Raw genomic sequence first — 23070 nt, 5'->3', positions numbered from 1 at the left:
TCGTACTTATATAAGCGCTCAGGGTGTCAGGATTAAATTGTGGGTCACTCCCTGAAGTCAGTGGTTATCCGTGGGGTGGACGCTTGGCTCTATCCACACCCGTGGTGCTGAAATAAAGCCACTCCTCATTTAACATAGCTTTTTTCCCCCTGCAGGAACATGTTTGTAAACCCTAATCAGACCCTTTTCTCATGAATGAACAGAACCCCCAGCTATCGCACGCACGCACAAACGCACCATCCATCCATCCATCCATCCATCCATCCAGCTGAGGAACCTGCGGACCCGCTCCCTTTGAATAGGAACCGGGCACAGCCTGCAGCTGAAGCCACACAGACAGTATTGCGCTGCAGCGGCTCTGAAACGGACAACCGGGCCTGACGCACCGATCTTATATGGACATATCTCAACACCCAGGTAACAAAGCGAACAGCTCACCATCTCGTTCACACAACTGTATGGCGTCCAAGCTCAGGTCCTTGATCATCCCCTCGCAGGGACTTAAAGGGCTGGTGATGTTGTGTGCCAAGCCTGGTACCTCCATCTCTGCGGAAGAGTCTGGATGCTGCTGCTGATGCTGCTGCTGATGCTGCTGCTGGTGAATCGCTGTCGCTCGTTAAAATTTCGTTCCGCGGGGGCTCGGACAGCAAACGGGCTTCCGTCCAGACAAGTAACGGAAAAGGGGAAAGGAAAGAGCAAAAGGAGCAGTTCTTCCTCAGCCTCCTGCTCGCACCGTGGCTCACAACTCTCCTCTGTGTCTCCTGGGTGGTGCGGCTAGTGGCGCGTCAGCGGAAGCGTCACGGGCGCGGACGGCGCGCAAAACCGCCTGTTCGGGTTTGCGGCGTGAAACATGACTGCGGAGATTGTCTTGAAATATGAAACCTCCAAGATATATATATATATATATATATATATATATATATATTACAGCGAAGTTCAAACTCTGTGCTCCTCAGATCCACAAGTGCCGAGTGTGCGTGTGCGCGTCCCGACGCCCCTATTCCGCCGCAGGGCAATTGAGCGTGAATACTTGAGCGGATTAGCGCAGGAACGCTCCGCAAATTCAATGCCTCCTTATGTAACCAGATTATCCCGGAGTTCCCTTTAGGTTTATCTTAACCGTCCACACACCCGTTCTGTTCTATTTCATGTTCGACGTCATCCCTGCAAGGGGTCTCTGAAATGCCCTTATTCGGTGCGGTGCAGCCCTCTCCCGCGGGAGCGCAGGTGCGGGTGGACTATTCAGTAATGAGTTGGAGGGGGACCCAGACATGATGGGGGGGGGGGTGGCATAATGAAAGAGCGGCCTCTTGCATTGTTATGACACAAAATAAAACTCAAAAACCCTGCAGAAAACCGGGCAGTATACTTCGTCATGCTTGGCCGTCAGTAATCATCCCCACCAGACTAGAAAACACCCTCCTTTATCAGCGGGTCCCAGAAACAGAATTGCTAAGGCGTGAAAAGGTCAAGTGCAGGGATAAATTGCGGTTTAACGCAAAGATGCGCATCTTGAATCCATTCTCACACTCGTGTTTCCTGCAGTAGCGCTGCGTCCTCTCCACTCTCCACGGGGGAGCGTTACAAGGAGACGATGTCACTTTTTATTTCCTTTTATCTGTGTTACGCAAGGAGACTTGTTTATTCATATTTAAGAGACAACTGCTTCTCCAGCTGCGCCTGTGGAAGCCCTGAGTCATTCTGTTCAGAAATGATAGAGGGGAGGGAAGGAGGGAGGGAGGGAGGAGGAGAAGCAGGGGGAGGGGGAGCGCACGTTGCGCTATCGAATAGTAGGATGGAAGCCACCCTAATTTCCAGACTCTCTAAGCATCCCCCTGATGGATCAGAGTGTGTTTTCTGTCTCTGACCACGCTGACAGGCCTCCAGTAACAGTAAACTAGTTGGCGGTCTTTTCCACGCATATTTGAGGATTAGAAAATGGGGCTATGAAGGACACGCGAATTAAAATCCGGGTAAACTCATAATCACAGCAACATTCGGATTCAATAGGAACCGCTTTATAGACGCAGCACTGAATTTATTCCATGTGCAGATTTTCACATTTCCTGCCTGTATAATAGAAGTCATTAAAATGAAGGTCAGCGTAGTGATGACTCCTGAGCTGGAGGAGATACTACAGCTATACTCACTGTAAGCTCTCATTTCAAACCAACAGTATTTATGTAACAAATTTAAATGAACTAGGCTTTTAAATTTTGCACTATATAAAAATGCTGCGACTTCATGACAGATTATTATACTACACTCCACTGATTGGCAAAACAGTGGTTCAAATTTCTCATATAATTCCATTAAGGATATTAAAAGCTCAATAACATCATAAACATAATAAAAGACCAGAGCTCAGTTTATAATCTTGAAAGAGCTCATTGTTATGTATGCCATCATGTTTTTCTCATCACCCCTCCTCCTTCCCTCCTCCCATTTCCCTGCTCCGCCTGCTATACTTATCTGGAATGGGAGAGGAAGTTGATGAAGCCGACGGATTCTGGAGGCTTCCTCCTCAGCCTACACCTTCATCCATCCTCCTTGCCATCCTCGTCTCCACCCACCATATCCCTTCCAGCCAGAGTCATCATTTGTTAGTGTCAATGTTTCCCGAGGAGCAGCAGGGAAGGAGACGCTGTGTCCATTGTAACACACACCCGGCCAAGTTCACCTCCTCCATCGTTTCGCGTCCTTCCCCCAGTATCTTTCTACATCCCATTTTCACATCTTGTCTCACCTCCAATGTCTTTGTCACCAATCCTCCATGACCTCTGCAGCTATTGTAGTTTTAATAAGGTGTATATTATTTTCCAGGATGGTGTGTTGTTGAGTGTCAACACTATACAGTGTATCACAGTGTGCCCTGCAGTAACAGTCCACTCTGATTTGTTCACTCCGCTGCGCTCTGGCTTGGTGAGCACCCGGTGACAGTTGGAGAAATAGCAGGGGTAATGGCTGGAAAAAAAGAGGCCATATTGGTCTATTTTATCCAAACTCCAATTATCCTCCTCATGGCAATGGCTCCCAGTTTTACCTTACCACCAGCTTATTTATCTCACACACCAATAAACACAAAACCTGCAGTCAGTGCATATCACCTCTTACCCAAGAGGTCTGACAGTCGCCCATGTGTGGAGCAGCAGACCAAAACGTTTAAATGTTCAAATGTACAAGTCACCGGGGTCCAATGTATAGTTTGTGTGTGTGTGATGCTTGCACCACAAAACCAATTTGTGTGACTGAAGCCAATGAAGCCTGTAATTGATTTGCAGCGTTAGCTCTGGCCTTAGCCCTGCCGCGGTTTGATTGATAATGTGTCTCTGGGTCTTCAAATGAATTCCCAGTGTGTCTGAGAGGTTCAACAATGAAACTTCTTTACTGTCCATTCTTTACTTACGCTGATATCTCAACAACTAGTGAAATTTCCTACAAGCCACCAAGCAATAAGCTCATACGTTTTAGACAAGAACTGCTAATTAAAATCAGACTTAATGGATAGAGGGGGCGCATAAAGGAGAAGATTACAGGAACAGTTTGACAATTTGAGAAATAGACTTATTGACCTTGCACAGAATTAAATGAGGTGATCAGCAGAGCTCACGTGCTTGATAAATGTGTAGCTATGGCTAACAGCTGTCTTGGCTTCGTCTGGATTTAACACCCTCCTCTAATAGAAGCACTAAAACTCACTAATTACCACATTTGTTTAACCCATATGAAAAACAATAATTAGTGTACAGAGGATTAGGCTCTGGATGGTTTGGATGGTTACAATCACATCCTGGAGACTCTGTGTTTGCCTGGATCAGAAACAATAGATAATTAACAACCGTGACACCACAGCACCTCTGTTTTAATGCATCCACCCAGCCACCCCCCACCCATCCATTTACTGTCCATAACAGATTATTCTGGTAAGGTTGTTGAGGGCTGTAGGTTACATCCCAGCTGACATTGGTAGAAGGAGGGTACACTTCACAGGGTGCCACTTAATCCACAGGCCAGCATAATAACCATACTTGCTTCCTCAGACACAGTTTCATTTGTATTACATGGATGTAGGCTTCCAAGGAGCTTCAAAGGTGCTGGTTGGTGAGGGGATAAGAGGTTAATTATTTTTAGATGAGGTTAAATTTGTCCTTCTCTATCTCATCTTTATGCTTATCTTTATGCTTTATACCAGGGAACAGGTGGAGGAGAAGCTAGAGAGGTGGAGGTTTGTCCTGGAAAGGAGAGGAATGAACGTTAGCTGCAGTAAGACAGAGTACATGTGTGTGAATGAGAGGGACCCAAGTGGAAGAGTGAGGTTACAGGGAGAAGAGATCAAGAAGGTGGAGGATTTTAAGTACTTAGGGTCAACAGTCCAGAGCAATGGAGAGTGTAGAAAAGAGGTGAAGAAGCGTGTACAGGCAGGATGGTACGTGTGGAGGAAACTCTTTATAATATGCAGGAGTTTTACAGATATTCCCCTCTTGGCCATAAAAACAAAATGAAAAAGCACAATCAGCACAATGCCAGACTAATCCTCCAAGAGATATGTCTGTTTAAAGTACTTTCCAACTTTAAGCTCAGTTTGGAAATAGTTATTTTTATCACATGCTGCACATGAATATTCCCAGATGAGGAATCAAAACGCATTTAGATGACAGAGTGCGGATAAATTCATTCATTGTTGGCGGGAGCAGAATACCGTACTCCTGCTAAAGGAAATACAGTATATTAAAATGATAACCACGTTTTTTTGCTTCATCCCAAGAGAGAAAAAAAATGTCAGAGTATTTACTTTTTGTGGCTAAAATAAAACCTTTCAAAGTAAAAGGTGAAAGCAACTCTCAAATTAAGACCAGCAACAGATGTAATAAAAACAAAACAGAAGCACATTAAATTAAAAAAAACCCATTAAAATAGCAATATTTCTACATGTTGTCCCAACAGACTTACTTTACATCCCATAGCAAGATTGTGCAAGTGAATATACGAAAAGTGAAAGGTATGGAATGATTATTTTGTCATTTTTGAGCAAGAAAGGTATAATTTTTTTATATGAAAGACTGAACAAAGGGGGAAAAAAACAGATGGGAAGACACAGTCAGCCAGACTTATCAGACACTGTAGGCTTATTGTGCACTGGATAACAGCCAGGTATGGTGAGGTAGCGGCTCTCCTCATTTACACCTTCCCTGCAGAGACAAGCTGTCCATGAGAACAATATGTGAAGCTGTGGACTCTGTTGGTCATTAAACAGGACGGTCGCCAGGATGCTGAATAAATAAACGATTGACTAGGAATAAAAAGACGATTGCAGCTTTCCTGTGCAATTTAGTCATCTTTCACTGTCTGTCTCCCACTACAGAACATGAAATTGAAATCAGTCATGCTGGGCACTGAGAATGATTGCCAGCTGTGCCCCTCACTTAATTATCCTGAGTGAGGCAGACAGAGTCCTGTAATTGAATAGCTTTTCTCTGAAACTATCATGACGTGTACAGATTCACTTCAAGGTGCATAACAGCATTTAAATCTACCTTCAGATGAAATTATACAGCTGGCAACGTGAATCAGAGACAATACCAGGCCATGGTTGTGATCTTTGACTTTATTCTGTACACCAGTTTTAATTTTAAAGATCATTCTCAGTGTTGTAGTGTTAACATGGAAGCATTGTGATATTTACCCTGCAAAGATCCTTTTGGAGGAGAAAAACAATAATAGGAGAGAAAAAGAATTTAATGAGTGAGTTACCAGCTTAAGTAAAGAACGTGGTTCGTTGGCACCATCTGTTTCTGTTAAGTGTCCATTTACACTGGATAGGAGACTCTTTCTGTCTTTTTCACACTAATTTGCTGTCACAAACAGACCTGTGGATGAGTTGTGGAGTTGCTTAATTAAACATGAAATGGAAAATTGGATCATGCTGCTTTCCTCAGGCAGTGTTTTTTTTTTAAATTTTGCGAACATGGAAGAAAATAAATAGCATATGAGATAACACATAGAGTACATCTACTAAATGTTTATTTATATCTTTAATCAAGTATTTTTTTAACATACTAAAACCCAAAAAACAACCAGTAATTATGTAATGTAATCATTTCTGAACACTTAATCTGTTGCTTCAGAGCAATTGTCCACGGTTGGTTGACGGGCTGTTATTCCAACATGCAACACTGCCCCCTTGAGGATTTTATTGATATTACCTTTGTTTCTGTAGAGCACGGGAATGAAATCTGCAGGAAAACAATGAATTTGCAGAGTGGGTGTTGGTCGCTAAGTGAGCGGGCTCATTCTATTTTGTAAAGCTGATTGGTTTTTTTGTTTTTTTACAAAAATCATTTTATATGGTAGCAGGACAGGATAGATGGGATTGTTATTAGAGTGATGCATTACTGTATTGTATATTTTGTCTGCACTATAGTCTATAAATCGCATCAGATTCATTCTGTTGGATTAAGTGGATTTTGGCTATGTGGATTAAGCCTCATTTAGAGCTGCGTTGCATCATGCATCACATGGCATGAGACAGGGTTTTATCTAGACCTGCAGTGTGTAAATGTGGTCTGTGGACACACACCCACACACACATTGTAATCCTGGCCAACAACTCCCAAATTATGTGATATTTAACAGGTATGTTTCATCTCTCATAAATTTTCTGTCCATTGTCATACATGTTGGAGAAAATTAACATAATTATTAGGGTTGTCACTTTAACCCGTTAATGAGATTAATTAATTACGCTGCAAATTAGCGCGCTATATATAAATCAACGCAATTAATTGTGAGTGGCAAGTCAATGCGCAAGCATTTTAAATTTGGCCCATTGAGTGACCCATAGGCTGCAGTGATGTCACTTCGTACCTGCACCACAAGTCAAAAGCAGTTTATTTCTAAAAAGAACTAAGACGGGACTATCAACAAAAAGGAGGACGAGCCAGCAGCGAAGAGGAGCCTCCTCCTGCTGTCTTCAGACAAGGAGGAGCAGGAGCCTCTAGCCCGCTACAAAGCTGAGCCGTGCATTGGAATGCATGAGTGTCCACTGGAGTGGTGGGCAGCTCATGCAGGAGCTTATGAACAGCTGTCATCTCTTATACCTGGCTACCCCTGCCATGTCTGTGCCATGTGAGACTCTTTTCACTAACAGGTGACATCAGTCAAAAGAAGAGGGCAGCCTTACACTCAGACAATGTAAACAAGCTTGTTTGTCTGAGCAACTCGCTCAAGGAGCCCGTTTTACAAAGCCGGTTTAGTGGAAAACCTGGGTAAGTTAACCCTGAAATCAGGGAAAACCAGGGTTTCCGGTTTCACAAAGGGAGGTAACTTAACCCAGAGTCAGAGGAGTAAACCTAACTTGTGTCACGAGGCGAGGTAAACTGAATCTCTAGGTTTGTTACCACAGTAACAGACTCTGAAGCAAGCCTGGTCAGGAGGAGGGGCCGGTTCACGAAGCAGGTTCAGTGGAAACCCAGGGTAAGTTAACCCTGAAATCAGGGAAAACCAGGGCTTTCATTTTCACAAAGGGAGGTAACTTAACCCAGGGTTAGAGCAGTAACCCTGACCTGTTTCATGAAGCGAGGTGAACTGAACCTCTGGGTTTGTTACCGCAGTAACAGACTCTCTGAACATAACCTGAGGCCTGTACCATAAAGCTTGATTAACCTAGCCGGGCTTCCTCTTACTTATCTGGCTTCACTTACCGAGACATCTGCCCTCCGGATTTTCGGTACCATAAAGCCGGCTATTAACTCACTAATTCAATTCAGGCTTGTTCACTCTAGATCTGTGCGCGCTCACATAAAAAGGGCGGAGGTTGCTGCATGCGACCAATCGCAAACATGCAACAAACCGGCCCGAGCCACATATTTCACAACAGAGGAGCACAATAATAATTAATAAATACGAGCAATACAAATCAATAATCCAGGCAAAAAGCAACACAGTTGCAGCTGCCAAACGGTGCAAGGATCGCTGGCACAAAATCACCGACTGTGTCAATGCGGAAGTTAGTGCCATTATAATATTACTTCCCCACTATGACTGCACTTGTATATCTGACTCCAGTAACATTTGTGTGTTCCATAAATGTATGTGTGTACGACATTTTTCGTTATGGCATGTGATTGTAGCCTCCGCGACTTTATGAATAGCTCTACATACTGTGTTCTTCCCGAGGTTTTCGTCATCGCCAACAGAATACATAAAAGTACCTATGAATGAATGAATCAATCCATGATTTACTTAAATAATTGATTAATGGCATTTTATCTGTGGCTTGCTTGTAACCCATCCAACGAGAGATTTAAGGACATCATAATAATTACGAACATCACTAAGAAACATTAAATGTGGCAAAAAACGTCAGTGCAATGAACTGTCTGCGGGACTGTCAGTGCGTGGTTGCGGTGCGTTACATTACTGATGTAAGGCTCCAGCAGCTGACAGATGTAATGTAACTACTCTCCCCAAAACCTGTACCTTTCGTACAGTGATTGTTCAGGCAATTCCAACGGATTACAGCGATCTCTAAATATTATCTCGCGTCTGAGCGCTCTTCGCACAAACTGTGCACCAAGGTCCACTGGGTTCTCATAAAACGGACAGCCCATTTTCCAAGAGAACTGATTGGGCAGTAGGTGGGCTGTTATACCTGCTGAGCTCTGATTGGTCAGTAGGTGGGGCTGTTATACCTGCTGAGCTCTGATTGGTCAGTAGGTGGGGCTGTTACACCTGCTGAGCTCTTATCTTGAACTTATCCTGCTCCGGAGCAGGTTAGGTGTTCAGCACAGGTTACCGCGACAACGTAGCCCGATAGAAAGTCAGCCACCTTTATGGTACCGAAAAGCCAGGGTTAAGCCTGAAGTTATCTCGCTAAGCCGTAATCCAGCATTATGGTACAGGCCTCTGGTTGGTAGCAGGTTTTATTCCACAAACCCAGGGTTTCCTCTGACTCCGCCCCCTTTCACCGCTGCTCGTGCGGCTTCATTTCCTGGTTCTGTCGGACGGAGAGTTTGACCGAAGGTTTTTATAAATAACTCCGTATTTCAAAGGTGAACGTGGCATGTCCGTTTGACGAGGAGCCCCTTGATGGAGTTTCTACATCAATTCACAGAGATTTTAAAAAAAAATTTGTATCCTGTTCAGATGTCCAGTCATATCCAGACAGTTCTCTTTATGATCGGTAATGATTCACTTCCCGATCCATCACACACACACACACGACCTGATCCATCCTCACATCTGCAGCAGTGCTGTGTGTAGGTAGTGGTCTGGTAGGTTTTTGATTTTTGATTTGCAAACATTTAACCCAGTTTTTCTATTTCCCTGGAGATAAAGCCGTCAGAATCATCAAGGAGGAGTTCCACAGGATTGCAGGTGAATGATGTAGACATCTGATAAATGAATTTCAAATGATTTCTCTTAATGACATTGTGCTACAACCTCAGAATTGGATTATTAACTAATTTCTTTTAGGATTTCCCAATGTAATTGGCTGCACACATGGTCATTCCCATCAAGGTACTTGTAGACTGAACATTGTTTCAACATGTTCAAGACTGCATTACAGATACCATAAACATCTTTCCAGATCATGTGATGCTGCAGACTACATTTCTGATTATTTTTTTAATCGCCTGACAGCACTAATAATTATATACATACAATTGGTTTTTAGAAAAAAAGCAACAAAAATAATGGACTTTTTGGATACATTTATTTCCTTCACAATATCATTTGAATGTTTGAACAAACATTTTTATCTTTGCTTTCTTGGCAGTTTTTCCAAAAAAGTCCTGTTTGTATTTCTTCTGCAATATAATTACAATAACACCAGCATCAACAGATGCCACAGGAAACAGAGCTTTGGCAACAATGTTTATGAAAAAAATCTGCAGTAGAACATTTTGTAGAACTGTACCTTTATCACACAGAAACAATGGCTGTATAAGATGTAAAGTTTGTACAAAAGTTATGTATTACATAATTTCCTTAGTGGTTTACATTTATTATAAATGTACCATTTAATTGCAGTACAAAGATTCCATCAAACAAAACCCTTGGGAACAATATGACTCATACAAGAAATTAGACTATTCTATCAAGGGCAAAGAATAGACATGCAGGCAGTAAACGTTTTGACTTGAGTCCCTTCAATGATCCATAATAAATCTGCAATAACATGCATCAATAATTTTTTAACAACATTCACTGGATAAAACAAGAATTTCTACTGCCCTCTAAACAAACCGATCCAAACAAGGTAAAGGATGATAACAAATGTCTGCTAGGCAGGAACACGAGTCACAGCACTGGGAGAATCAGTGCTTAACAGTTTCCATGTAGTACCATGAGTGGTGGGGGGGCGAACTGGCCCCGGGTTTCCTCTTAGGATAAAGAATCCCTATCTCCTATAGCTTCATCCACTTGATCTCTTTTCTTGAGATTTCAAAGGGAAAAAACCCCAAAACAAAACAAAGTACCTGGTTGGCATCAGCAACCATGTCAGAATATTACTTAGCATAGTGTCATTAAGCTGACAACCACATTGACTGTGGCTCAAATCAGAAGCAAGGAAGGATGGAAAGTGGTTCAAACATGATAAACAAGTCTATTTAAAGGGAATCGTTGCAAATCAAAAAGGAAGTGACAAATAGTTGGTATCTCGGTTTGATATTGTACAAGGACTGCGGTTACTTTATGCCATAGTTAAATTTGTGGAGCTAAATGCTAGCGCGCTGCACAATGACAACGATGTTCTCTATGTGCCTGAAAGATTTAATATACCGTTCTCATTTAAACCAAGGTGAGAAATTCTTCAGTCATAACCCTTATATTTATTTAACTGCAAATATAAACATGTTTTGTAAAAAAAACAACAAAAAAACAAAAAGGCATTTAATTGCACTGAATACAAAATGCTCAGGATCTTGGAAGATGGATTGGCTTGTGGGCTAAATCCTCAGGTAAATGTTGATATAATATATATACATAAAAAAACCCACTAGTTATCAAACCTTAATGAGCTGTTGGAAAAGAAGCTTCCTTTCCAAAACACATGACAAAACAAAGCAACCCAGAGAAAGAAAAAAAAAAAGTCTTGAGCATGAACGCTGCTGCTGCACATACAATCCTGCTAATTAAACACTGCTTAACTTGGGTTTGTGGATTGCACGACTGATACAAGAAAAAGTATTATTTTGTTTCCATCTGCTGTTGACTTTGGTTGCTTACTTGCATCTCTGACCAGAATGGCTATTTGAAACTGACTTGGCTATGAATGAACTGCTTTTTCTTTGACCGATGCACCCTCCTATGTAGAGAATACAGTCAGCACAATATTAGTAATTGAAACAACATAGTTCCCTGATGAAATCTTGCTATATACATGTACTTTTTTTTTTTTGCTACCAAAGCATCGCCTTGATTTGTTAGAAGGTTTTGTTACTCTGAGTGGAAAGGCCAGTGAAAAAGGAAGACAAAGAGAAAAAGGCACACAATTCTAGCACAGAACGGAGGATTTTTTTGTTGAGGTTTTGGGCATGCCGAAATGGCTACGGGGAGGACAGAACTGACAAATGACAGATGAGACAAAGACCATGTGCTATAAACAAACAGAAGGAAAACCACAGAAAGATGCCTGTTGACACAATCAGAGAAAGAGGCCTATAAAGCTGAGCCCAACAGCCTCGTGTCTCTGCTGTGGTCCAATGGCACAGCCATAATAAGGCTCCACAGATTGAAGGGTGGAAGAAAGAGTAAAAGACATTATTTCATTGTAAAAAAAAAAAAAAAAAGGAAAAAAAATCATAGAAACCCATTCATTGATGTATAAAAATACACATGTAAACTGATTACCATTAACATATCCCACCAATTCCCTTAAAATAGTGATGAAAACTAAAAATAAAATCATAATGCAAAATGAGTACAATTGTCTTTGTTCTGTTCGAAAATAGAGACACACAAACAGACAATGGCTGGACACAAACACTGACCTCTGAGGAATGTCCACCAATCAAATCACTCAGGCAGTCAAAGGCCACAATGGAACTTCCCTTTGGCATATCTTTAAGACACATGTATCCATATATATCCTATATATATGTCTTAAAGTCAATAAAGCTACCACTGTACTGCTGACATATCTTGTACTTCATTTGGTGGCATCTCTAAATTCACTGGGTAAGTGCTTAATTTTTGTTTTGGGTACAAAATGCAGCTGTGCTTTTTAGTCAATATAAAAAAAAGTAATTATTTTAATCTAAGGAATTAGGCTCTCACAGGCAAAAGTCTAGTATAATTAAAGTGCTTGTCACCGATACAACAGCATAATAAGCAAATGCAGGTAGTATCAATGTGTAAAATGATTGTACTAATCATTCTGCCTGTTCCCTTGAATAAAAGTGGATAGAAATACTGGACAGTCCCCTTCTTCAGAACCACAACACCTTCATGTTTTAATGCCCCAGATAGACGTTTGTTTATAAGGCTGTCTATGACGGAGCGAACACTGAATCTCATGTATCTGAGACGACCCTTGGTTTTGTTGGCACTTCAGGTAAAACTATGGCATATATATAGACACGTATTCACACAACCTGGCGAGAACGTTTTAAACATTCTCCATCCTGCTGCAGTCGAAAGAGTAGGTATGAGGTGCAGAAAGATACTCCAGGCGTGTCTCCAGCATGGATGGTTCTGGAACGGCCCGTCAGTCTGGAGGCGCCTACCATCGCCCGCTGATACTGGCTATGTCTGTGTGAAACTGACGGGAGAGGCGGCCGCTCGCTCCGCCTTCAAGAAAGGAGGACCTGATGGGTGGCTCAAATAGCTTCCTCCGGTTTTTGTTCAGTTCTGCAAAACAAAAGCATCAAATGGTACAAATGGGATTTTTAATGGTCTCCAAGTGGTGCTTGGGAGATTGAGTGAATCAAGGAACATACTAACATTTCTCTATAGCTTTTTCTGATCCACAATGACAAGAAAAATTGAATGAAATCACTAGAAGATTGTTCAGGTCAAGAAAAAGCCCTGTGCGTGTCCATCTAGTTTTAACAAAATGCTTTCATAGAAATATTAAGAAATACAGAGTTCTTCATATGATAGCCATGCTCTGTCGCTGCCAGCATAAACTTTCACTTTGATTACTGGAGTCAGAAAACTCACTGCAGCAGCTCTTTTCAGTCAGAGTGGCAGGAAGTTAAAACCTGGATTGCCTTGAGTTTTTTTTTATAATGAAAGACAGAAGTGCAGAAAGAAATAGACGTGCACGTTCCTATTTTAGAGCGTTTGACTCGGATCTCTCTGCTTCTATACGAGTGAGAGCAACAGTCTTGCCATTTCATGTTTCTCTCACTGTCAAGCATATCTGAACTTTCCCAAAATAACCATAGCAGTATGTTTACTGATATAATGTCCAAAATATAATATCAGCGATGAAGCAGGATGACATTAACTTGATGACATTTGGTAACTATACACCAGCATCAGGGAGACAGCAACTGGAGATTCCCCAACAACCTCTAGAAGGACTTCTCAGCCTGTCTTAAACCTCTCCACTGTTCTGCTAAAAATGAAAGGCCATCTATAGAACTGAGATCCAATCGTTGGCAGTGGAGAAGAACTTTCACATTTTTTTTTTCTTTTTATACAGCTGAACTCTGCTTTCACTTGTTGCAACGACAAGATGTGAAACACATTTGTGTAAGCAGCAGCAGCAGCAGCAGCAGCAGAAAGGAGCTGGAAGGACGAGGCTCAGGAACAGAGGGGAGGGATGAGTTTGTGTGATATGGATTGTACCTTCCCTGTCAACATGGACGGACAGATGGGGAGAAACGATGCTGTAAAAATTAAATGTAATAATTATGCACACTTCTAAATTTGTACCTGAGATGGCGAGCAACATTTTCCTGCGGGCGCCAAAAGTCGTGATGCCCAATTCCTTCAGGTCCTGGTCTGTTAGGGTTAGGAATGTCTGCAGGTCAATCTACAAACAGCAACATTAGACATTACAAATATTGCACGTATATATGCGTGTGTGTGCAGGGCTCGAAATTAACCTTTTTTCTTTGTAGCACTGGTGCTCCCAAATTTAGAAGTTAGTAGCACCAGCAAAGACTTTAGGAGCCCCTACCCAAAAGCAAGGCAGTGACGGAGCGATAGAGACCGCTCTCATTGTTTCCTGGCAGGACCGCAGGAGCGCGGTCTCACAAAAAACAGATTTTTTTCCGTAGTCGCACTGGTGCTCCCAAATATATTTAATATATAAAAATTTGGGCGCATATGCGACCAAAATGGGCGCAATTTCGAGCCCTGGTGTGTGTGTGTGTGTGTGTGTGTGAGAGAGATGTTGCTCAAAAACATGTATAAACCACAAGGCCCGGGGGCCAAATGTGCCCTGCCACATCATTTTATGTGGCCTGTGAGAGCATAAAAGGTCAGGTCTGCACAAGGTGCAGATGATAACCTCTTAGCTCACATGTTCTCTAACTTTAATCTCTTGTCACTTGACATATTTAACATGAACGAAATGTGACAACTTAATTAATGCAGTTTATCATTTATAAATTTTAGCCGTGCTAGCTGCAAGGATTTGAGCTAATCAGCTTGTGAACATGTTCATAGTGACCTTGTAGGCATGTTGTTGTTCAGGAATATTTGTGTACCTTGCTGCTGTAGTTGCTGTAGTTTAGAATTTAAGAATGCTAACATTTCCTACATCTGAAGTACAGATGAGTTTTAATGCTATAACAAACCGGCTGACAGATGGGCTAACATCCACCTCTAGCTCCTTGCTGCTAGCCTGACTAAAAGTTGGAGTTTTATTGTAATTTGGGAAAAAAAGTATACACACAGTCAAACGTAGTGAAAATCATAGGGCAAAAAACAAGCTAATCCTCTTCCACGTTACCTCTTGTTGCTGGAATACGTCCGTGTACTTCCCTAAGCCCAGCTTGCTGAACAGCTCAGGAAGGTCTGAGCCTTTGAAAGACGAATTTAAGTTGCAGCCGTTGCTTCCAGTTACAGAAGAGATGCAGTCCATGTAGTTGCTGCTGCTGAGGTAATGCTCTGCAGCTGACCATCGATGGGTTAAAGCATGAAATAAAAAAAACCCCACAATGATTATTTCATCATAATATAAATGATTCAAGATTTTTAATGAGTCAACAAATGCATCAATGAGTGTGAAAATGTTAACGGAATCTAAAATTAGATTGACGGGACCAATACAGCTCCAGTTGAGACTGTCACAGGCCACAGAGGTCTGGACCTATGCACCAAAGTACAGTAGGTAAACATGCAAAAACAGTAAAGTAAGCTCTTTTATTATGTTTTTTCCTTTCATTATCATTATTACCAGTTTGGTGCCTCTAAAACACAAAAAAGACAAAAAAAGAAAAACGCTTCGCTATGAAATCATTTTGCTAACCGTTTTCGGAATGTCATGACATGTTCCGTCAGTCTTAGTTCAGGAAAATCTCAAAAATGTACAGGTAATGTTCTAGTCAGTTTTTTTGTTTTTTAATCATCAGCTGTTGTTTATCCTTGCAGCATGGATGCTGTAAAAATGTGCTTAACTGACCGGATTTGTTCTGCTTTCTCTTTGGGCTGCTGACAGCAGAGGGAAACTCTGAATGACTCGGCAGTCCATTGCTGGTGCCGTTCCTCTCCCTCCAGTTGTCGGAGTCACTGCCGTTCCCGACGCCTTCCCGACTGCTGGATCGAGATAAGGACAGCGGGGAACCCTGGGAGGGCAAACAAAAAGACAATCCAAACATTTAGCATGGAGTTCTGAGTGCCTGCTGAGATCCGGGCGAATAAACTTCATCTCATTATAGAGTACAAAAACATCAACATTATACTCATGATGACAGCGAATGCCACAACACGCAAAAGTGTAGAAACACGTGGGCTGGTAGAAAACAGGGGGTGCAGTGTGTCTGACCTCGTAGGTGGTGCTCATGCTGGGCTTGTATGGGACGTGATTGGCTCTCCGCAGTTCCTTGATGGTCTCAGCTGGCATGGACTTGGAGAAGCCCAGACCACTCCAGGTGTTGGTAGGGGTCCGCACCTCCGTCACCACAGGCTTCTTCAACATAGCTGTGTGCATACAGACAGTATTAGTCCACAAAGGCTCAGTTGCATTTGAAGATTTACCATTTATACAAGTTAATGATAAAGATGGGGATAAAATCTGCAGGAGGGTGAAGAGCTGATTGACATGATGGCAGTTCAAACATTTTGCAGCACATGAGGGGTAATTATAGGCTACATTATAGGGATGCATACTGTTTACCACACAGAATTCCTTCCACCAGGGTCTTACCTTTGGTGGCCAGCAGCTTCTTTTGTTCATAGTCAAATGCCTGAAAGAACAACAATTTAGTCCCTCATTTTATAAAGGAAATTCAATGATTTGTTCAAATATGACACATAATCTTGTTCCCTCCCTAAAATATTTACAAAAACATTGTCATACTGTTTGGATGTAATATGGTTGTTTGTTGACAGCTGGTCGCCATATTGTCTCTTGTTTCTGAATATTGAAGCCAAAACCAACCACAACCCAACAGCATTTTACTTTTGTTGTCTTATCTTTGTTTCTTTTTTGGAGCAAAAGGGAATATAATCCTTTTCTCTCTGCTCACGTGCACCAATAGTTTATGTTTGCCTACAGCAGACAACCCAGATTCACCATATTTTTGTCTTTCTGTGTGTGTGTGTGTGTGTGTGTGTATGTGTGTGTGTGTGTATACCTGCATATTAGCATAAGAGGTCTGTGGTGCCAGTCTGATTCTCTCCCTCTCATTCTGCTGTGCCGCCCTCTCAGCTGCTCGCTCACTACCGGGCGCCCTCTTATCCGTTAACGGACTGTCTGACGAGCTGGACTCAGCGTCCGAGAGTAAACAGTCAGAGCTGTCGGGAGTATACACAACAGCAGAACAGCGTCAATTATCTCCATAAGGAAACAAAGTAAATTTCTATCATCTAGCTTTGTTCAGTTTTATAAAATCTACATGATTGGTTTAATTCCAGTAAATGTAGCTTGATCCAGGAATTTCTCACCATGTTCCTGTGTAAAGGAAATATAGAGGCCTGCCAAAGAGTAACAGCATGGGCTGTAAATGATCTCAGAGGGGATGCTAAAGGATAACAAGATGAGTTGAAAATGATCTCTGGTTTCACACATACTGTAGATGGGAGTTCTTGGTGCCCTGCAGGAGCTCCACTGCCTGTCGTTTCCCCGATGACGTCTTACACGAGGCCAGCATTTGCTTCAGCTCGCTCCCATTGGCTGAGTGGGAGGGGCTCCTGGGCATGCCCACTTCCACAAATGTATCAGAGCCTGACGTAAACAAAAACAGTCACATTTTGGTTCCTTTCCACATTTGCTGTGCACACAGTCAGCGACGGGTCAGTCAGTGTAAAGTGTTCACAGCTTTGTGTGACGAGTCTCAGCTGAATCCAGGATTAATTAAAAATCACCGCAGCTATAATTAAATTCCTTTTTCCCTTTCTCTGTGCAACGGGTCGTGCAGGAGTCTCTGTAGAATACTTGAATGTACATGATGTACTCCATCATATAAAATAATATGTCAGCCCATAAAGCACACTGGGGTTTGATATTCAAACAATGTCTTTGTATGCCACCATCCAAGTCGAGTCAAACTGGGCGAGCCAGTCCAAACACATTCTGGGACAGAAGAGGAGGCAAGAGAGGGAGAGGAAACCTTACAGGGACGAAATGCATGGTGGGAGGATCGGTTTAGAAAACATCAGGGAAAACCGAGATGCGTGAGAGTGAAAGTTAGAAAAAATCTCAGGTTTAAGATGTAGAGGAAATCTGGGCCTTTCTAAGCGGAAAGGAGACCTGCAGTTCATCTGTTTCCGTTCCAACTTAATAAACCTGGTGAGAAGGAGTCTGAGGTTGGGACACGCTAAAGAGATCTAAAAACGTTTATTCAAGACTTTTTCCTTAAAGTGGGATGTAGGATTCTATAAATCTTAAGAGCCAAAAACTTAAATCACGTGTCCAAGTCACACCGGTAAAGCTGATAATCCTGCAGTGTCAAAAGAAATTAAACTGTTAAAGAAAAAACAATGATTTTTGTTTCTTCAGAAGGAAAAAGAAAAAATGAAGAGACTAAGTTAAATATACTGGCCTACAGTAGGTTGGGTGAACTTTACAAATCTTCATGTGAATACACTGCTTACTAAATAACATGCAAATCTGAACACAATATATTTTATAGGATTGGTGAACAGATAAGACATGAAATGCAGCTGCCTTGCAGACGTGACTGTCTTCATACTAGATTGGATGTCTTGATACGCTGACATATTTTACACGTGTTTTTCAGTGTATACGGCCGCTTGTAGATCCATAAATCCTGGTCTGCACATGGTCTGTTGTGACAAGGACCTCATGAGAAACACCAACGGCTTTGTGCACAAAACAATATAAATTTCCCTTCAAGCAGGGACGATATTACAACCTTGAAATACATCACACACAGACTAGTTAAGATTTACGCACTGACGTTAGATTTTGCAGCCGACAGATGTAGTTTATTTGCTGAGGTCACAGCTTCATGTGGCGGCGAAGACTGCATATTGCATAGCGTATTAGTTAATGCAGTGAAGTACCTTCATCTTGACTTGACTTGCTGGACAGCGGTTCTGAAGGATTGTGTCCAGTGGCCTCCTGGACTGAGTCACATGGAGCTGGACTCAAAACGGTTTCTGCAAGTGACGCAGTTGCTATCCTTCCATACACCGAGCCAGGATGCTATATTTTATACACACACACACACACACACACACACACACACACACACACACACACACACACACACACACACACACACACACACACACACACACACACACACACACACACACACACACACACACACACACACACACACACACACACACACAGAGGCATTCAGAAAGAGTGGATAAATATAAATACAAGATATACAAATAAAGCAACAAACTCAGAGTAATGGAGCATTCAGGTATTAATGCACCCACCTTGACATGACCATTTAGAGTGCAGGAGCCCTTGGTGCAATCAGGGACCCCGTTGGGCTGCTTGTCTATGGGTGCAAGGCCGGGGGGAGGAGACGGTGTGCTCTGCGTGTACCCCTGCACCCCTGACAGTAGGATGCTACTCAGGGTGGCCTGGGTGGCAGGATGAAGCATGAGCTGGGAAGAAAACCCTGAAATCAGAAAAAGAGCAGTGAATATACAGAACGAACAAATCTGAGCTTTGTACAGTTACACCCGTATACTGTATGTCTGCGAATTGAAATATCAGTTTATTCAAAAACATTGTGGTTTTACTGTCCTAAAGTTAGACTCACAAAAGAGCAGAAGAACTGCAAATACAATCTTTTGCATTCTGTTATCTCCTTCCTTTTCACATCCTGGCTCCACGTTGCCCACAAACTGGACATATAACAGCTTGGCTGCTTGCCTCATGCACCTACTGGAAGACTACAGATCTTTTTTCAGTAGTCTTTTTGTCTCAAATGACATCACTACAGACAATTTATTTTTTACCCAGTTCTCACAAAAGCTTATGTACAACTATTTCCGATTTAAAGACATGTAAACAGACTAATTAGATATTCACGAACCACATGTAAGTATAGTTCTAAAAAAATAGTGTCTGGTCACATATACCAACCTTGGGTACTGGTGAGTGAACTGGGCCAGAGAGACGGGGAGGGTGTCGGGGTGCTGGGGCTCTGGGTCTGCAGGGGGCTCATGGAGGAGTTGAGGTTGTTGAGGACAACGTTTGGGGCAGTGGAGTTGGTGAGGGAATGGGGCGCCGTCACTCCCAGGAAACCTGAGCAGAGCAGAAAGGAAGGTACAAAGAAAGGAGAGAACAGGGAAAGAATAGATCAGTGGTTGTCCTGTCAAAGTGCACAGCTATTTTTCACACTAATCACAAGTTCTATAATAGCCTTGAGAAAATAATCTAGGTCATTTAGCCGTTTCACTGGAACTCCATCAAACTGTCATGAAACACCAAACGAGAGGAAGAATTTTCTAAATCGCTACAAGGTCATGGATGCAAAATTACATGTCTAGCATGTCCTCATTTCCAATAAAACCATAGTTATTGAGAGCACCAACAATGCGGTACTTGGTATCTTAACTCAATGACAGTGAATGAAAACATAAAGAAGCAGGTCTGTGGCTTTAACAAAGCACTAGTTTGACTCCAGGAATAAGGCCAGAGATTTTTCTGGCAGACTGGCCTGTAATCTGAGAAAGAAAAGCATGTAGCAATTACTAAAGGCCAGGATGTGGCCATCCACAGCATCAGCCCTGGGCCCCTGAGTTTGAAAGAGACAGCGAGAAGCCATTCCTACTCAACAGGGATTCAATGGCACACTCATTGGTAATGTGACCAAGTCTTTAAATAAATTTATTCTCATCTTAATTGAAGCTCATCGAAGAGCAATTGAGAAATATGTGGCACTCGGACTCCAGTTAATTAACTAAAAGTAATTTTCTACTTTTTAGCAAAACCACAGACGTGATATCATGTCCTACCTTTAAAACATGTCATAAAGACTTATATAATGGCTCCAGAAAACAAATAGGAAATGAGATTTTCTATGGTTAGCATTTGATTATATTATTAAATAGCAGCGATGCCTCCATTCCCAGCATGTTCTCATAGTCAAGTCACTTATCTTCAGTTTCTTCCAATATTTGCTTGTCCAACTGCCAGTGGTTAATTACTTACGTCCTTATTTGAAGTTTTTAAATCTGAACCCAAAAAATGACCTCATATCAAAGCAAAAAGTAAATGACCATAATCCCTTAATATTCCTGATTATCCTATTAGACCTCTCCTACTTGTACTAAGTAAAAGTCAACCCTGGAAACCAAAAAATACCAACATCTGTTCTAAACTGAACTCATGTCCCGTCACGTTGAGGTCAGAGCTGCAGAAAACTCCCACAGACTGTAATGGTTCATCGCTGAATGATTCACAACCTCACGATTCATTCGGTGCCACGACTAATGTCGTATTGAGGGTATTTTCTGATGGTTCACTGATCAAAGACTTCTAGCATGTGGGCCTCATTTATTGGCATGAAATTTGGCTGCTGACAAATAACACCTAGTGTGAAGCGCGTGTAGAAATGACCGCGCCGTGACTCACTGAATGTGATTTACGTGGATGATGAGAGGATGTCCCTGTGATTTCAAAAACCCTTACACTCATTTAACTGAGTGATATCAGTGGGATCTGGCTCGGATATGTCTTCACTGTGCGTGAATGGTACAGATGACACTGGATGACGGATGAGGACATTCATTCCTTTCACGAGAGAAACATGGTTTTTAAGCAAAGCAAAAGATTAGTTCTCATCTTTCCAAAGGAATGTCTTTCCCTTTCCATCATGGAAAAAGTAAAAGAATTAAAAACAATGAAAACAAAATAATCACTTCCTCAGTGTCATTACCCAGATTGCTCAGCCCCAGACCAGCTGAGGCCAGGATGTCCAGGCCAACGGGGCAGATCAGGGATGTGGATGGGCCGTTGGGGGTGGGATTCAATGTCACAGAGGGTAAGGAGGATGACACCCCGTTGGTCTCGAGACCCAAGAGGAATTTTCGGGCTTCGTACATGTTCACTGCGTTCCTCTCGACACTCTTGACGATCACAGACTGAGGGTTTGAGGGAGAAGGAAAAGGTGATGAGAGATCAAAAGGCAAAAGAGAAAAAATAAAGCAAAAAAGGAACAAGAGGGGAGGAGTGAGGGACAGATAGTCGGGAATGTTGGCACCAGGGAGAGGGAGTGAAAGGGAGGATGGACGAGGGAAAAACATATGGGGAGGAAGTGAGGGGGACGTAAGGGTAGATTCCAATGATTAACATCGTTGAAGAGAACAGCAAAGTGTTTCTTAATCACATTACGGACCATAGCTTACTTATTGATAAAGGCAAAGAGCGTGTGAGTAAAGACTACTTAGTCGAGGATTAATATTCCAAGATGCATTAATCAAAAAAAATTATGAAGGACAACTTTAAATCAAAAAACTTCTACATATTCCACATCAAGAGAAAAGCTGCAGCTCACACACATAAAACATAAACGAATGTGAGCAGAAGTCATGTCCCAGGTCCTCTGCTTCTGAAAAGTGAATTCCAATCACCATCAGTCTCTCCAAACACACACACACACACACACACACACACACACACACACACACACACACACACACACACACACACACACACACACACACACACACACACACACACACACACACACACACACACACACACACACACACACACACACTCCTTTTAGAGTCTACCAAAGCCAGGAACACAGAGCGTCTGGATGAGACTTTTGGATTACTGCTGTCACCTTGTAAATATGTTGAAGTGAAGGGTTCTTAAGAGGCTCTGGGCTGGGTCAATGTTTACACTGCCAGCCCTGCCTGGTTTGGGCTTTGAGCCGAGGCTTAGTTGGATGTGGGTACCTTAGACTGACAGCCAGGTCCGGGTCAGTTGTTGAAATATGATTATAAATATGTTGTTGTTGAACAGTAGACCATGATTAATATGTAACTTTGAATGTGTCAAAGGTGTTCAGCACAGTAACTAAGAGGTTACAGATCACAATAGCACACTTCAACTCATGGGCTCTGTTGGCTAAAGGGGAATGAGTGTATCCCCGGTTTGCTGATTTATTCTTACAGAAAATATGCAAATCAAGCCATCAACTTGCTTGGTTTGAAGACTTGAGGCATTTTAAAAGCCTGAGCGCACCATCCATCACATGAATAAATGGCAGGCTGAATGTAGAAGAGAGCGCTGCCTGGAATTCCCTGCTGTGACAGATGTTGTTTTGTGAAAACGCCTCTCGGTAGGGGTATGGCATTATTCCTTTCAGTGTACGGTTTAAAGTTTTCTTATTATTTTCAATGAAATAAAGATGAAATATGAAATGGTAATCTATAATTTTCATCTATGTCTTGCTGTGACATGTGACGGATGCTAAATCTCACATCCAAAACTGGCTCATTTGT

The 23070-nt window shown here is 42.2% G+C and overlaps 2 protein-coding genes across 4 annotated transcripts in view; both read right to left on the bottom strand.

Moving 5' to 3' along the window:
• Positions 1-893, bottom strand: part of LOC137604228 (phytanoyl-CoA hydroxylase-interacting protein-like) — a 10847-nt gene extending 9954 nt beyond the window's left edge. The window contains exon 1 of the mRNA XM_068328235.1: positions 439-893. Within this exon, the coding sequence (XP_068184336.1) occupies positions 439-544 (106 nt within the window). The 5' untranslated portion in view covers positions 545-893. The remainder of the gene's footprint in view (positions 1-438) is intronic.
• Positions 894-9698: 8805 nt separating this feature from the next.
• LOC137604226 (protein bicaudal C homolog 1-B-like) overlaps positions 9699-23070 on the bottom strand; it is a 56037-nt gene continuing 42665 nt past the window's right edge. The window contains exons 10-21 of one of the 3 annotated variants that reach the window (XM_068328232.1): positions 21495-21699; positions 19697-19858; positions 19039-19226; positions 18649-18790; positions 17194-17347; positions 16758-16917; positions 16328-16367; positions 15947-16101; positions 15584-15746; positions 14912-15075; positions 13888-13987; positions 9699-12855 (exon numbers count right to left, since the gene is read on the bottom strand). In XM_068328232.1, coding sequence (XP_068184333.1) covers positions 12728-12855; positions 13888-13987; positions 14912-15075; positions 15584-15746; positions 15947-16101; positions 16328-16367; positions 16758-16917; positions 17194-17347; positions 18649-18790; positions 19039-19226; positions 19697-19858; positions 21495-21699 — 1761 coding nt within the window. In that variant the 3' untranslated portion in view covers positions 9699-12727. Of the gene's footprint in view, positions 12856-13887; positions 13988-14911; positions 15076-15583; positions 16102-16327; positions 16368-16757; positions 16918-17193; positions 17348-18648; positions 18791-19038; positions 19227-19696; positions 19859-21494; positions 21700-23070 lie in introns of those variants that run through there. The other 2 variants (XM_068328233.1, XR_011037394.1) reach the window with 2 other exon arrangements.

Source organism: Antennarius striatus, chromosome 11 (assembly GCF_040054535.1).
Source record: "Antennarius striatus isolate MH-2024 chromosome 11, ASM4005453v1, whole genome shotgun sequence".
In the NCBI taxonomy this organism is placed as follows: Eukaryota; Metazoa; Chordata; class Actinopteri; order Lophiiformes; family Antennariidae; genus Antennarius; species Antennarius striatus.
Note: the sequence above shows the minus strand (reverse complement) of the source record. Positions and strands in the feature narration are given on the sequence as shown.